Below are 16,265 nucleotides of genomic sequence, written 5' to 3'. Positions count from 1 at the left end.
CACCAGTAAGAAAATAAAATTGCAAAAATTAAAATTTTGGCAGGGTGCATGCCCGATTCCTAGCCTAGGTTGCAACAGAAAGGGTCTACAAATTGAAACATTAAGCTAAATAAACATACAGGTAAAAGCCAGTAAATTAGAATATTTTGAAAAACTTGATTTATTTCAGTAATTGCATTCAAAAGGTGTAACTTGTACATTATATGTATTCATTGCACACAGACTGATGCATTCAAATGTTTATTTCATTTAATTTTGATGATTTGAAGTGGCAACAAATGAAAATCCAAAATTCCGTGTGTCACAAAATTAGAATATTACTTAAGGCTAATACAAAAAAGGGATTTTTAGAAATGTTGGCCAACTGAAAAGTATGAAAATGAAAAATATGAGCATGTACAATACTCAATACTTGGTTGGAGCTCCTTTTGCCTCAATTACTGCGTTAATGCGGCGTGGCATGGAGTCGATGAGTTTCTGGCACTGCTCAGGTGTTATGAGAGCCCAGGTTGCTCTGATAGTGGCCTTCAACTCTTCTGCGTTTTTGGGTCTGGCATTCTGCATCTTCCTTTTCACAATACCCCACAGATTTTCTATGGGGCTAAGGTCAGGGGAGTTGGCGGGCCAATTTAGAACAGAAATACCATGGTCCGTAAACCAGGCACGGGTAGATTTACATTTCTAAAAATCCCTTTTTTGTATTAGCCTTAAGTAATATTCTAATTTTGTGACACACGGAATTTTGGATTTTCATTTGTTGCCACTTCAAATCATCAAAATTAAATGAAATAAACATTTGAATGCATCAGTCTGTGTGCAATGAATAAATATAATGTACAAGTTACACCTTTTGAATGCAATTACTGAAATAAATCAAGTTTTTCAAAATATTCTAATTTACTGGCTTTTACCTGTGTGATTGTCTTCCCGTGGTGACACCCAATGGTAAAAATTGTGTTATTTTGCATTAAAAAAAAACCCAACAACAATTTATTTCTAATGCTTTCATATGATTGAAAATCATCCCGCTGGTTGGGATGAAGACAATTGGGTTGGTTATCCCTGCTAACAAGGTGTCCCTTTTGAAATGTTCAGGGAGTTGACAACCCTAGATAGATAGTGGCAGCTATTTCTTCTGGACGGTAATTTTGGACAGATATGGGAGAACTGAAATGCCCTGGTTACCATTGATGTCTGATGCCAACCCAACTATGTAGTTACTACGCTGTAGCATAATGAAATCTACGTGTTTAGGTACTTGTTGAATGTTTAATAAATTGTAGATTATATGAAGATCATGTGACCTGGATATTTGAAATAATCCCACAAACAACTTAAAGAGGCCTGTTAGTTTTTCTTATGATGAAACCTGTACTTACCATCATGAGCTCCCTTTGAAATGACTTCCTCTCCTTGTTCTCAATGTTGGTACATTCTTCTTTGAGTTTTTCCAGAACACAAGCCACCTTCTCCGGTTCATTGTCCAGCTGAGTCCGGCAGAAGTAATTGAGCGGCAAGTTCCCGTAGCCGAGCGCCTCGGCGAACGCCCTCCAATTCACCACGTTCTCCATGAGAACGGTCCTCACCGTGGCGTAGATATACGTAAGGAATTTGCAAGGTTTAAGGATTTGCTCCAACAGAGTCATTGTGGTCAGGTCTGGCCCACACCAATAAATGGGTTTGACCTTGCCTAGAACTAAAACGTTCTTGGCGTGGACCAGCCCCATCTTGCCTTGATAGTATCCGATGTACCACTCTTTGGTGCGCAGCTGCCCTCTTAGCTTAATTTTTTCCTCACTGAGCAGCGCAATCACGTCACCTTTCTTGTACTCCAGCAGGTAGTTGCTCTTGTGCTGCCGAATTATCGTTTTAATTAACTTGCCAAATTTTATGCTGGTAATACAGCGATCCTGAAATTTGGGATATTTGGAGATGACAGCCAGTGGTGACAGGATGATCTTGTCCATCTCTTTCTTTTTTAAGAACCTCCTTTCTCCTGTCATCCTGGCTTCAGACTTTGGAGGTGGTTGCGGAGTTTGGATACAGAACTGGGTTAGAATACAATCCAACATGTCCTTGATTTGGACCCTGAGCGTGAAGTCTGAGATGTTATTGGGATTGTGCGATGACATTGCATAGATTAGCCGGCTAACCTTGCCCAGTTTGAGATGAAATCCCTGGATTATCCCACCACCCTCATTCGCTTTCACCTGATAGTTGGATGTATTAGGGTACAACCCCACTTGTATGTCCTGGGGGAACCGCAGGACAAACTGATGCTTTCCCCATAACTGGAGGGTGACTGGAGGGGTGGAGCAAGTTGGAGGAAACACCTCGCTCGTCAGTAAAGTCTTGGGGGCACAGTCATGCCCAAACATGGCCACAACTGTCTTGAAGGAGGGATGAATATGCTTGGGTCCATAAACGGCAAGTGTTACCTTCCTCTCCACATGGTCCCACATGATTATGTTGTGACTGATGTACAGGGACTGAACCACAACCGCCACATACATGCACGGCTCATGACAGTCAAGACGCACTTGAACCATGTCCTTATAAACGTAACAATCGGTAATGGGTGTGTAAGGTCCGTCTTTGCAGTCACTCCGAACACACATCACTTCACAGGGGCTGCTCTCTGTCTTTAGTGTCATTGAAACGCTCATTTCCAAAGTGACAAAAGACTTGGTATTCATGTTGCTGAGTTTGATCTCCACCACTGGGCTGACAGTGGAGCGACAGTCACTATTGAGCTCCCGAGGAGGATCCAATAAAGCTTTCATGGAAATCTGCTGATAGTCGCCTTGGCTGACATGACCTTCTGGAACGTGCATGGTGATATGGGTGTCTGGGAGCTGAACTACACCTCCACTGCTGTCCAAGCTACACACAATGCTTGTCTCAATCGGCTGAGTCTGACCCCACCCGGGACTCTGACCTAGGGATTCCAGGTCATGGCAAGACCTGGTCAATTTTCGGTGTTTGAGCCACGCCGTTCTGAAGTCCTCTCTGCTCTGAAACTGCTCCGGTGAAGGGGCTTTTAGGCCCATGAAGAAACAAGCAGACATATTTGGATTTGATTGCTCTTGTAAAACAGTGAGTTGGGAAAGACTCTGAGAACGTTTACTCCTAAAAAAGGCGTCATCCCTGTGGAGGTGTTGCACAGTCTCTTGGGTGGGACAACCATTGAACTTGATATTATTGGTGTCCAAGTTGAAGCCTGTTGGACATGCAAGTGTGTCAAAAATAATGGAATCAGATGAGTTTGTTACATTTGCTTGTTTGCAATTCTGATCCAACGAACACAATAGAGGTTTACAAGACAAGGGACGATTGTTGATAGCTAGTGAGGGTTTAAAAGACCCCCCTTTCCACTCTCCTAACTCCTCAAACTCCTTCAGACTGTCCTCCTCCCCAAGTGTGTCAATCGTTCCACTGTTGCTAAGCGAATAATTCCTGAAGTTGAGCAGTTGGACATAGGCAGCAGGGATGTATCCCATCTCCGTGTTATTGTGTGCATACCACCACTCGCCACCTGAAGTGTCCAGCACAAAGAGGTGATCACCTTTGGAAAATGTCAGCGTGGTAAAGCTGCTCGAGCAATAATCCTTGATGGCGACTACTTCTTGTATGCCCTCACAGGAGGAAGCCATGCCCAGTCTTAAGGCACTCGGAGAAGGCACTGAAAGAAAACAGTGTTTTATTGGTCAGTCACAGAGGATAAATACATTAAAGGGGAACATTATCACCAGACCTATGTAAGCGTCAATATATACCTTGATGTTGCAGAAAAAAAGACCATATATTTTTTTAACCGATTTCCGAACTCTAAATGGGTGAATTTTGGCGAATTAAATGCCTTTCTAATATTCGCTCTCGGAGCGATGACGTCACAACGTGACGTCGCATCGGGAAGCAATCCGCCATTTTCTCAAACACCGAGTCAAATCAGCTCTGTTATTTTCCGTTTTTTCGACTGTTTTCCGTACCTTGGAGACATCATGCCTCGTCGGTGTGTTGTCGGAGGGTGTAACAACATGAACAGGGACGGATTCAAGTTGCACCAGTGGCCCAAAGATGCGAAAGTGGCAAGAAATTGGATGTTTGTTCCGCACACTTTACCGACGAAAGCTATGGTACGACAGAGATGGCAAGAATGTGTGGATATCCTGCGACACTCAAAGCAGATGCATTTCCAACGATAAAGTCAAAGAAATCTGCCGCCAGACCCCCATTGAATCTGCCGGAGTGTGTGAGCAATTCAGGGACAAAGGACCTCGGTAGCACGGCAAGCAATGGCGGCAGTTTGTTCCCGCAGACGAGCGAGCTAAACCCCCCTGGATGTCTTGGCTCACACCGTCCCGAAGATGATCAAGAGAAGAATATCGACCCTAGCTTCCCTGGCCTGCTGACATGAGGGTATGTCTACAGAATATATTAATTGATGAAAATTGGGCTGTCTGCACTCTCAAAGTGCATGTTGTTGCCAAATGTATTTCATATGCTGTAAATCTAGTTCATAGTTGTTAGTTTCCTTTAATGCCAAACAAACACATACCAATCGTTGGTTAGAAGGCGATCGTCGAATTCGTCCTCGCTTTCTCCCGTGTCGCTGGCTGTCGTGTCGTTTTCGTCGGTTTCGCTTGCATACGGTTCAAACCGATATGGCTCAATAGCTTCAGTTTCTTCTTCAATTTCGTTTTCGCTACCTGCCTCCACACTACAACCATCCGTTTCAATACATTCGTAATCTGTTGAATTGCTTAAGCCGCTGAAATCCGAGTCTGAATCCGAGCTAATGTCGCTATAGCTTGCTGTTCTTTCCGCCATGTTTGTTTGTGTTGGCTTCACTATGTGACGTCACAGGCAAATGGACGGGTGGTCAAAATCAGGCACTTTGAAGCTTTTTTTAGGGATATTGCGTGATGGGTAAAATTTTGAAAAAAACTTCGAAAAATATAATAAGCCACTGGGAACTGATTTTTAATGGTTGTAACAATTCTGAAATTGTGATAATGTTCCCCTTTAAACAGACAAAAGTCTTCAGACACAACACTTTATTCGTTAATTCAATGATGGGTTGGGCTACAAAGCTTGGTTAAAGTTTTTTTTTTTCGATTTTGATTCTAGTATTGATTATCCTAATTTTGTTTCAGTTGACCTTAAATCATGTTTGGTGTAAAGGAAATTGAGGATCATTCCCATCAAACACTGTTGGGATTAACTAAAACAGTGGTCTTCAACAGGCGAGCGTCCGTGACCCTTAGGGGGCCTACAAAAGGTACTGCAGAGTGGTTGAGGAATTTTTGGCCAACCCTTTTTTGATATATTTATTTTTGTGTGTAGAATGGTATAGATTAGTTTTATTTTTCACAAATGTAAATAAACATTAACATTGCTCACTTAACATCACTGTAGTGAACAGATAACTGGGCCATTAACAAGAGATTCCATGAATTGATTAACGTGGACCCCGACTTAAACAAGTTGAAAAACGTATTCAGGTGTTAACATTTAGTGGTCAATTGTACGAAATATGTAATGTACTGTGCAATCTACTAATAAAAGTCTCAATCAATCAATCAATCAATTCATTCCAGAACTAGTTGCAGCATACGGGGCAGAAGTACATAGTTGCCTGTGTGCTCTACACCAGGGTTCCCCAACCTTTTTTCCACCAGGGACCGGTTTAATGTATGCATTATTTTCACGGATCGGCTTTCTACGTGTGGCAGATAAAAACAGCAAAAAAATGAGCCTTTGGCTACAATCTGGCACATTAACATTTTATATGTCCATTAATGTGCATTGTCCCAAAATAGTTGTAATATACATCTATTAACAAGCTTATTGGTGTGTTTAGTGGCACAGGCGGAAGGTAATTAAAAAAAAATGCGGTAGTTTATAAATCAGTTAATGTTTCTGTGCGGCCTGGTAGCAAACGTGTCACGGACCGGTAGCGGTCCCCGGACGGGTGGTTGTGGACCACTCCTCTACACCAGTGTGTATGCGTGAGGCTGACGCTGTACTGTGTGCTCAATGTTTTGAGTAAGAGAGCTCACACAGTTAACACAACTACAGTCAGGCACTTACAGTTACCCCACTTTTTGGTTAACTTTAGGGACTTCATTACATCCCCCATGTGCAGTGTGGCATTGAAGTGAAATTGAACATCATACAAAACTCAACCAATATAAGCTGCAAATTTGTTACCTATTTCTTTACTATCGCGACAGACTGTCAACAAAGATAACAAAAAGTATAAATGTTGAAATATAGAATGGTTATTGATTCTGTGTCGTTAAAAGATCTGGGAGGAGACGGGACAATACTCTTCCTGATTAGCCTGGGGCAATATTTTAGGAAGGCAGAAACGCCTGAAAGACAGCAACAGGGGTTAAAGAAGGTAGACATGACTGCAAATCAACCACAGGGAAGTGTATATGTTTGTCTTCTGTAGGTATTTTGTATAAATATAAGAATAATATATATATATATATATATTAGGGATGTAATGGTACGTGTATTTGTATCGAACCGTTTCGGTACGGGGGTTCCGGTTCGGTGCGGAGGTGTACCGAACGAGTTTCCACACGGACATATTAAGTAGCGTAACGTACGTTGTGTAAACAATGCACACCGAGGCACAACACACGGCATGCTAGCAGCTAACGGGCTACGATAGACTGACCATACGTCCTCTTTTCACCAGACATGTCCTCTTTTGCGGAGCTGTCAGGGCGGAGTTTCTTAAATGCCTCAAATGTCCGGCATTTTGAGTTAAGGTTGCATGTATTTTCAATGTACGTACACGGTTAAGAAGGGGTTAAAAACAAAACAAATTGTGCGCCAGCAGCATTGGTGAGGGAGGGGCAGAGACAGAGAGAGAGAGAGAGTTATGATAAACGCGCATGCGTCGCCAGGCTCTGCTTTTTATCCATAGATTTATCAGATTACATTTTTTATTATCTATAGCAGGGGTGTCAAAAGTGTGCCCCGGAGGCCATTTGCGGCCCACAGCTAATGTTTTAAAGGCCCACGGCACATTCTAAAAATACTATTAAAATTTAAAAAAAAAACATAACAAAAGTAAAATAAAAAAGCTTAAAGGTTAAATGTAATTTAGAAAAAGTTGCAATGTTGATTAATAAAACAAAGCTGTTTTTTTTCTTTCAAACGGTCATTGCTCAAAACATAATATTGAATCAAAATCAATGTTATTATGAATTATTGACCTATCCAAGGTTCCGATTACTTCACATCAAATATTCCACTAAGAAAAATATTTTTGGTGGAAGATTTTGCAAATTTGGTAAATAAATAACCCAAAAATTTATATTGTGTTGTTTTCTTACTGTACCGAAAATGAACCGAACCGTGACATCTAAACCGAGGTATGTACCGAACCAAACTTTTTGTGTACCGTTACACCCCTATAATATGGGTATTTATCTCTATTTATTTATTTTTTGTTTTCTTTAATGCTAATAAGGACAATGTTATGCAGATATATATTTTAATAGACAAATTATACTGTTTAAAGTCACGGCGGGCGCAAAGCAATTCTTCTTGGGAGGCGTAACAGAAATTAATTAAGAAGCACTTAACCGACAAGAAGGGCCAGGTGAACATTGTGCAATAACAAGGTACCTCTAGGACCAGTTTACTTTTTATCGCAATTTTATACAAGATATTTACAAACCCCGTTTCCATATGAGTTGGGAAATTGTCTTCGATGTAAATATGAACGGAATACAATGATTTGCAAACCCATATTCAGTTGAATATGCTACAAAGACAACATATTTGATGTTCAAACTGATAAACATTTTTTTTTTTGCAAATAATCATTAACTTTAGAATTTGATGCCAGCAACACGTGACAAAGAAGTTGGGAAAGGTGGCAATAAATACTGATAAAGTTGAGGAATGCTCATCAAACACTTATTTGGAACATCCCACAGGTGAACAGGCTAATTGGGAACAGGTGAGTGCCATGATTGGGTATAAAAGTAGATTCCATGAAATGCTCAGTCATTCACAAACAAGGATGGGGCGAGGGTCACCACTTTGTCAACAAATGCGTGAGCAAATTGTTGAACAGTTTAAGAAAAACCTTTCTCAACCAGCTACTGCAAGGAATTTAGGGATTTCACCATCTACGGTCCGTAATATCATCAAAGGGTTCAGAGAATCTGGAGAAATCACTGCACGTAAGCAGCTAAGCCCGTGACCTCCGATCCCTCAGGCTGTACTGCATCAACAAGCGACATCAGTGTGTAAAGGATATCACCACATGGGCTCAGGAACACTTCAGAAACCCACTGTCAGTAACTACAGTTGGTCGCTACATCTGTAAGTGCAAGTTAAAACTCTCCTATGCAAGGCAAAAACCGTTTATCAACAACACCCAGAAGCGCCGTCGGCTTTGCTGGGCCTGAGCTCATCTGAGATGGACTGATACAAAGTGGAAAAGTGTTCTGTGGTCTGACGAGTCCCCATTTCAAATTGTTTTTGGAAACTGTGGACGTCGTGTCCTCCGGACCAAAGAGGAAAAGAACCATCCGGATTGTTATAGGCGCAAAGTTGAAAAGCCAGCATCTGTGATGGTATGGGGGTGTATTAGTGCCCAAGACATGGGTAACTTACCGGTACACATCTGTGAAGGCGCCATTAATGCTGAAAGGTACATACAGGTTTTGGAGCAACATATGTTGCCATCCAAGCAACGTTACCATGGACGCCCCTGCTTATTTCAGCAAGACAATGCCAAGCCACGTGTTACATCAACGTGGCTTCATAGTAAAAGAGTGCGGGTACTAGACTGGCCTGCCTGTAGTCCAGACCTGTCTCCCATTGAAAATGTGTGGCGCATTATGAAGCCTAAAATAGCACAACGGAGACCCCCGGACTGTTGAACAACTTAAGCTGTACATCAAGCAAGAATGGGAAAGAATTCCACCTGAGAAGCTTAAAAAATGTGTCTCCTCAGTTCCCAAACGTTTACTGAGTGTTGTTAAAAGGAAAGGCCATGTAACACAGTGGTGAACATGCCCTTTCCCAACTACTTTGGCACGTGTTGCAGCCATGAAATTCTAAGTTCATTATTATTTGCAGAAAAAAAAATTAAGTTTATGAGTTTGAACATCAAATATCTTGTCTTTTTAGTGCATTCAATTGAATATGGGTTGAAAAGGATTTGCAAATTATTGTATTCTGTTTATATTTACATCTAACACAATTTCCCAACTCATATGGAAACGGGGTTTGTAAGTAAGGGGTCCAGGATCCATCTGTACTTCTGTTTGGGGGTCTTTACCCTGGAAAACATTGAATAACCCTGAAGTAGAACAAAAAATGTGAGCCAACATCACTCTCTGATCTCATAAGAATTTCCAGAGACACACTCCAAAAACTTGCAAAGGCTTGACAGAAGAGTGGACCAAGGGGACCAAGTCAACACTTTCTTCCATTTCAACTATCTTCAGCACCTGGTGTCCTACTCTAATGCTCCGGTGTAACCTGAGCATGTTTTCCTTGACATGAAAAAAATTAACTTAAAATGTCCTCTGAAGATTTAATTAATTTCACTTTCCAGGACTCTCAAAGAAACGCAACATAGATGAGAAAGTGCATAATTTGGTGGATAATTTACTCTTTTTTTCTTAGTGCATATAAAGCTTATCACCAAAGCAGTTACAAAGTGCAACCGGTGAAGGGATGTGAGAACATTTTTAGAGGCTAACTGAACTGACGGTTCATTTGAAAAGAACATGTCAGCCTATCATTCTGACCTATGACATCAGTAAAGCTGGTTGGCACCCCCTCATCTTGTTCCACGAGCGTCCCTTCTGACTTGCAGCGAGGGAGGAGGTGATTGTTGCTCGTCATTCGGACGATTCGATGGGCAGCCATGGTCCGTCCAGAGGATGGCTGGTTTTCATCTGTAAATGAATGAAATTGTGTTTAACTGAAGTCATCATGTTTACAACAACTGACATTAAAATGATTATTCAATACAGTGTTTCCCACAGGACAGGCATCTATTTGTGGTGGTGTGGTCGGGGGGCAGGGGGTGGCGGCGGCAGCGGCGATGACCAAGAAGAACGCGGAGTTGGAATATAAGTACAACACTTTATGTACATATATAGCTCATTAAAATTACCGACAGGAAGGCGAGAAACACTTTATTTCAACAGACTCTGGCGCCGTACCTGTCGTCAAAACTCCAAAGACCGACTGCACAGTTGCGCTAACAAAATAAGAGTCTCAGAAAGCTGGCGTGCACAAGCTAGCAAGCTACGGAGTTTGCCGACAATGTATTTCTTGTAAAGTGTAAACAAAGGAGTACAAAAGCTGGACAAATAAGATGCCAAAAACCAACCACTTTCATGTGGTATTGGACAGAAAGGAGGACTTTTTTTCTCCTCCATTCGAAAATGCGGACGTTATCAGCCCCACTGTCTGATTCCAATCAATGCAAGTCATCAGAATCAGGTAATACACCAACTTATATTGTATTCTTGTCTTCATGAAAGAAAGGAATCTATATGTGTTAAACATGCTTGTATTATCTTTAAACACCTTTAACTTGTTAACAATATTAACTATATGTGTTAAACATGCTTGTATTATCTTTAAACACCTTTAACTTGTTAACAATATTAACTATATGTGTTAAACATGCTTGTATTGTCATTAAACACCTTTAACTTGTTAACAATATTAACTATATGTATTAAACATACTTGTATTATCATTAAACACCTTTAATTTATTAACAATATTAACTACATGTGTTAAACATGCTTGTATTATCTTTAAACACCTTTAACTTGTTAACAATATTAACTATATGTATTAAACATACTTGTATTATCATTAAACACCTTTAATTTATTAACAATATTAACTATATGTGTTAAACATGCTTGCATTATCATTAAACACCTTTAACTTGTTAACAAAAACATATATTTCATAAATAAGTAAATATAAATTATATATATGAATGAGGTAGATCCCCACGACTTGATCAATTGAAAAGTAGCTCGCCTGCAGAAAAAGTGTGAGCACCCCTGAGTTACACCCATCTGAACAGGTCAGCCACTTGTTTAAAGCCCGATCACAGTTGAAATCTTGAAATGAAGGGCCTTTAATGGCCAAAACATTAACCTGGACAACATTTTAACAGCTGGTTCACTCAGATTTTATTCTTTTCATTGCATTCACATGCTGCAGTGGACAGTGGACAATTTAGCTTAATTATTAATGCAGTATTGGAAGCACCGTCTCCACGTGTGTTTATTGACAACAGGGTTATAACCTGGACACGTTAGCTCGTCGGTATGAAAACAGGAGACTGTTACTACGTGCGTACCCCGAGTCAAACAGCGGCGGTGTTAATGAAGCAGCGTCAGGCTGCTCACCGTCAGTGAAACGCTCGGTATAATCGCGGATTAACGTTAAATATATGACGAGCCGCGAGCGATGCAGCTATAACCTATCTACCTACAACCTATAGTACCCTCGTATTTTGATCCGGTCGGTCTTCTTCTTCTTCTTCTTCTTCTTCTTCTTGCCCACCAGGTGAATTAAGTGCTATTGGCGGAGTAACAATGCATAGTAGGCTACCGCCACCTACTGCACCGGAGTTGTAACTACAAGGTACATTCACAGACAGTCCCATTGCTTTTATGAGCGGTCGAGCGAGTCAAAAGCCGAAAAATCCATTTGTGGCGGACGTAATTCTTTCGTGGCGGGCCGCCACAAATAAATGAATGTGTGGGAAACACTGCAATACAATGTCCATTATGTTAGTTTTACTGTGTCATAATGACATTATGTTAACATTAAATGTTAAGATAATGTTGTTTTTTACAGTGGAAACGCTAAGGTTGAACAAATTTTGTACCAAGACACCGACGTATTCAGATTATCTCCCATGATTTTTGACATTGTTGAAGCCTTAAATGTCTGATATTATGGGCGGTTTTATGCCATGTTTTTTTCAGCAGTTGGTTATTGTAAAACTGGGCGGAAAAATACAAGTTGTAATAGCTGCACTGCAAAAAGTCAGTGTTCAAAAACAAGGAAAAAAAAATACAAAAATGAGGGGTATTTTACTTGAACTAAGCAAAATTATCTGACAATATAACAAGAAAATTGGGCTAGTCAAGACTTTCCAATACAAGTAAAATTAGCTAACCTCAATGAACCCCAAAATACCTTAAAATAAGTATATTCTCACTAATAACAAGTGCACTTTTCTTGAGAGCAAAAACAAATATGAGACATTTTTTCTCAATATGTTGAAAAATATTCTTAAATGAAGTAAATGCTAGTGCCATTATCTTGACATAATGATATGCGCTCGGCATTACATTTCTTGAAACCAGCAAACTTACACTAAAAACTAATTTATTTTTCTTAATGGAAAGGCAAAAAGGCAACGCTCAAGTAAATCATATTGTCTAAAAATGCATTTCCCCATCGATAACATGACATCATCGCGCCAAGTGCGTGCTCTTTCAGTCAATTAGTGAGCAAGGAATATAGTATATATATATATATATATATATATATATACATACCTGCCAACTTTTGAAATCAGAAAAACCTAGTAGCCAGGGTCCAGGGGCCGCAGGCCCCGGTAGGTCCAGGACAAAGTCCTGGTGGGGGGTTCAGGCTTCGCCCCCCGACGCAAAATGATTATTAGCATTCAGACAGGTTAAAATGTTGCTAAAACCATCACTTTTCTATCAGTCACAGTGACTTTTCAAAACAAAAATATTACAGCAAAAATCATATGGGTTGATTGACATGTTTATTCTGTAAGCTAACTTCAATAGTTTGAAATTATTTTGACAGTTAATGCCAGTTATCCTGTCAACCTTTCACAAGACTTTAATTTGTTAATTGAAAGTATAAACAGTATAAACACTTTTTACAGTAAACAAATGGTAAAACAGCACTAAACAATTCCATTAAAAACAAATTGGTGTCATTATTAACTTTCTGTCCAAGCTTGTATAATCTACTGCCTTGTTCAATTGTATAAAATATTCTGTGCCTAAAATTCACATTTCTATCACAATTATCATACTGTAAACATGGTAAGCTAACTTCATTAAAATTAATAGTCCTGTCAATAGCATGGAATTACAATTCAAATGTAGTTTTTTTGTAAGCCTTTCAAAATAATTCAAAATATGAAAAATTAATGAAAATTAATTTAAGCCATCAGACACTTGAAAAGTGGCACATCACATCTCTAATGTAATCATTTTAACTTTTCAACAGAAATAGCACTGCAAAAATATTAAGGACATACTTCTGTATTTTGGTAGTTATGCTGTCAACATTTAACAAGATTTCTTCAACTTGGACTTGAAAGCATAAATAGTATAAACACTTTTAACAGTATAACAGTACTAAACAATTCCAATAGATAACATTGGTGTCATTACCTTTTTGTGGCTAAAATCCGAAAAACGTTGAAAGTTTTCCACTTGTATCGTTAGCAACGGCATTAGACTTGTGTTTTTTTGTCCCAACGTGGTCTTTTACATCGCTAATTCCTCCGTGTCCGATCGAAAAATCTTGTCTGCACAAGGTGCAATTCGCGTAGTTTTCACCCTTTTTGGGACGGATAATTATTCCCGGATAGGCTTTTGACTATTCTTCACGGAATGACTGCAGTTTTCTTTTCGGTTTAAGACTCGTTTGCGATTTTTCTCCGGCTGATTCCATGATCGTTCGCTCGTTTGGAAACAATGGCAACAGGTGCCTCGTGCTTGGCAGTGGTGCTATAAATAGCCTCGCGCATTTTTTAAAAATATTTGTTTTTAATTAATGAAAAACCGTATTTTTTATCACTGCAACCGTAACCCGGAATAGGTTGATGAAAACCGTACTAATTACGGGAAAACCGGAGTAGTTGGCAGGTATGTATATATATATATATATATATATATATATATATATATATATATATATATATATATATATATATATATATATATATATATATATATTTACAGCCCGGCCCCCGGCCAATTTTTTTTTATTGTAATTTTGAAGAATTTCTCTGAATGTGCATGAACTATTTCTGTTCAAAATTGTTTTGAAATGTCACATGTTAAATGTTTAAATATTAACTGTCAGTTTAATCATGAGACACAATTGTGTCAAAGTCATGTTTTTTTTATTTCATGCTTGATATAAGAAATGAATGATTACTTTGAAAAAGCAGTTTTATACGTGTGAATGTTGATGACACAGCTTTGCAACACTTGATATTTCAAGCATGTTTTACTCAATACAGGTCATAAAATCTGAGCAACAAGCTGTATTATCTTACTGAGATCATTTAGGACCAAAACACTTAAAACAAGTAAAACACTAGCATAAAATCTGCTTTGTGAGAAGAATTATCTTGTCAGACGGAAAATAAGCAAATATCACCCTTATTTGAGATATTTAATCTTACTTAGGTTTCAGTTTTTGCAGTGTGCAGTTTTGCCTCTGTGTATTATTATAGGACCATGTGTTGAAGAATGAGTAAATAGTAAACAAATATTAAAGAATAAAAACTGAATGAAAAAGTAAGATTAACATGACTACAAAAATGTAAATGTACTGTAAAAATTGGCTTTATTTTTTCCACAAGGCGCAACTATAGTCCAAAAGACAAAAAAATGTAAATGAAATCTAAGAAAAACAACATTTTCACAGCTCAACATAGCAAGTGCACAGAATCTCACAACATATTTAAGCATCATTATGTCACACCGCGGTGAGGGAAGTCTTGTCTTGGTTTTTTCTGTCTTGTGATCTACATGTTTTATTTTGAAAAGCAACTCCTCTTGTTTCAGATCACGGGTCCTTCCTCTTGTGTCACCAGTCTGACGTCATTCCTGACCCTTGATTGTTTCCACCTGTTTCCCATTACCCTCATGTTTTTTATAAGCCCAAGCCTCCCCTTGTTCTGGGCCAGATTGTCTCGAGCTTTCGTGCCTGTCTTGCGTTCCATGTCCTTGTTCATGTCCATGCCTTGCCTTGTCCCACGTCTACGTCCTTGCTTCCAGAATATCCCACGCTGTAATTTTGAATTTACTTTTTTCCTCCCTCAGAGCGACTTTTGTTATTATACCTTTTTCTACCGCAGTGGTGAGTTATAATATTTCCTTAAAGATTTTTTCCTCAAAGTTTGTTGAGTGATTTTTTGTTTTCATTGATTAGAGTAGTTAAGTTTTATAGTCTTTATTTTCTTCCTCCTGTTGGAGAGTTTTTTGTTAAAGTTTTTTGATAACAGATACGGTGCTAATTATATCGTCCTTATTTTGTATTTCCTCCCTTTTGGAGTGATTTTCGGTTTTTCCCTTTGGGAACATTTTGTCGATAGTATTTTTGTATTTCATAGTATTAGAATTATTTTTGTATTTCATAGTATTAGAATTTACTCGGCTCTGGAGGCTTAAAGAGTTTTTCAAAATAAAAGCTTTATTTGGAATCACCTCTCTGCATCTGAGTCCCTTCCTTCGTCCAAGCCTGACACATTAATGCTGAAGACAACTAAACAATACAAATTTAAATACACTCAAGGGACACAATGAAGAAATGACACCTGCCATACAGGCTATATCTACAGCGGTACTTCAACTCACTGGGTTTGGGGGATATGAGCTTTCTCTCGGTTAATTGTTGAGCTTTAAAATTGAAAAAAAAAATTGCGTTAAGAGCCTCCCCACCAATAGTTGGCAGGGTAAATGCCACAAAAACTCTGTGAGCCCCACCCAAACCATCCAGTGTCTGACTCGCTAACTCGTTAAGCGAATAGTTCAGAAGAAAGTGAATGTGAAGGACAGTGCTGAGAAGAAAAAGCATTGGATTAAAGAATCAAATTATGGAACAACTTGATTGAGATGTGCATGTGGCGACTTGGCAATGCATTTACCATATTTTCCAAACTAATAGCGCGCCGGGATATAAACCGCACCCAAAAAAAGGTTATATATTAGCCGTTTCCTGCTAAAAGCCGCAGATATACGTTGCAAAATGAGTTGTTTACACAATAAGATTCTGTAAATGCTCATACCTTAATTGGTTGCATATGGTACCTGTAACAAGGCAGTAAAACGGTGCAACAAACAAAACAGAAGTCATCGTAATGGACCTACTAGCTGCAGAAGCTAGTACTCCAATCAGCTAAGCAGACTGAATAACTCCACGGTGACATCTTGGTGAGTTTACTGAGGAATTTG

At 39.2% G+C, this 16,265-nt stretch overlaps 1 protein-coding gene across 1 annotated transcript in view; it reads right to left on the bottom strand.

Annotated features, from left to right (window-relative positions):
- LOC133578189 (SH3 domain-binding protein 4-A-like) overlaps positions 1-16,265 on the bottom strand; it is a 48,162-nt gene that overhangs the window by 20,992 nt on the left and 10,905 nt on the right. The window contains exons 2-3 of the mRNA XM_061932399.1: positions 9,795-9,944; positions 1,380-3,682 (exon numbers count right to left, since the gene is read on the bottom strand). Of these exons, the coding sequence (XP_061788383.1) occupies positions 1,380-3,682; positions 9,795-9,915 (2,424 nt within the window). The 5' untranslated portion in view covers positions 9,916-9,944. The remainder of the gene's footprint in view (positions 1-1,379; positions 3,683-9,794; positions 9,945-16,265) is intronic.

The sequence above is a fragment of the Nerophis lumbriciformis genome, linkage group LG38 (assembly GCF_033978685.3).
Source record: "Nerophis lumbriciformis linkage group LG38, RoL_Nlum_v2.1, whole genome shotgun sequence".
In the NCBI taxonomy this organism is placed as follows: domain Eukaryota; kingdom Metazoa; phylum Chordata; class Actinopteri; order Syngnathiformes; family Syngnathidae; genus Nerophis; species Nerophis lumbriciformis.
Note: the sequence above shows the minus strand (reverse complement) of the source record. Positions and strands in the feature narration are given on the sequence as shown.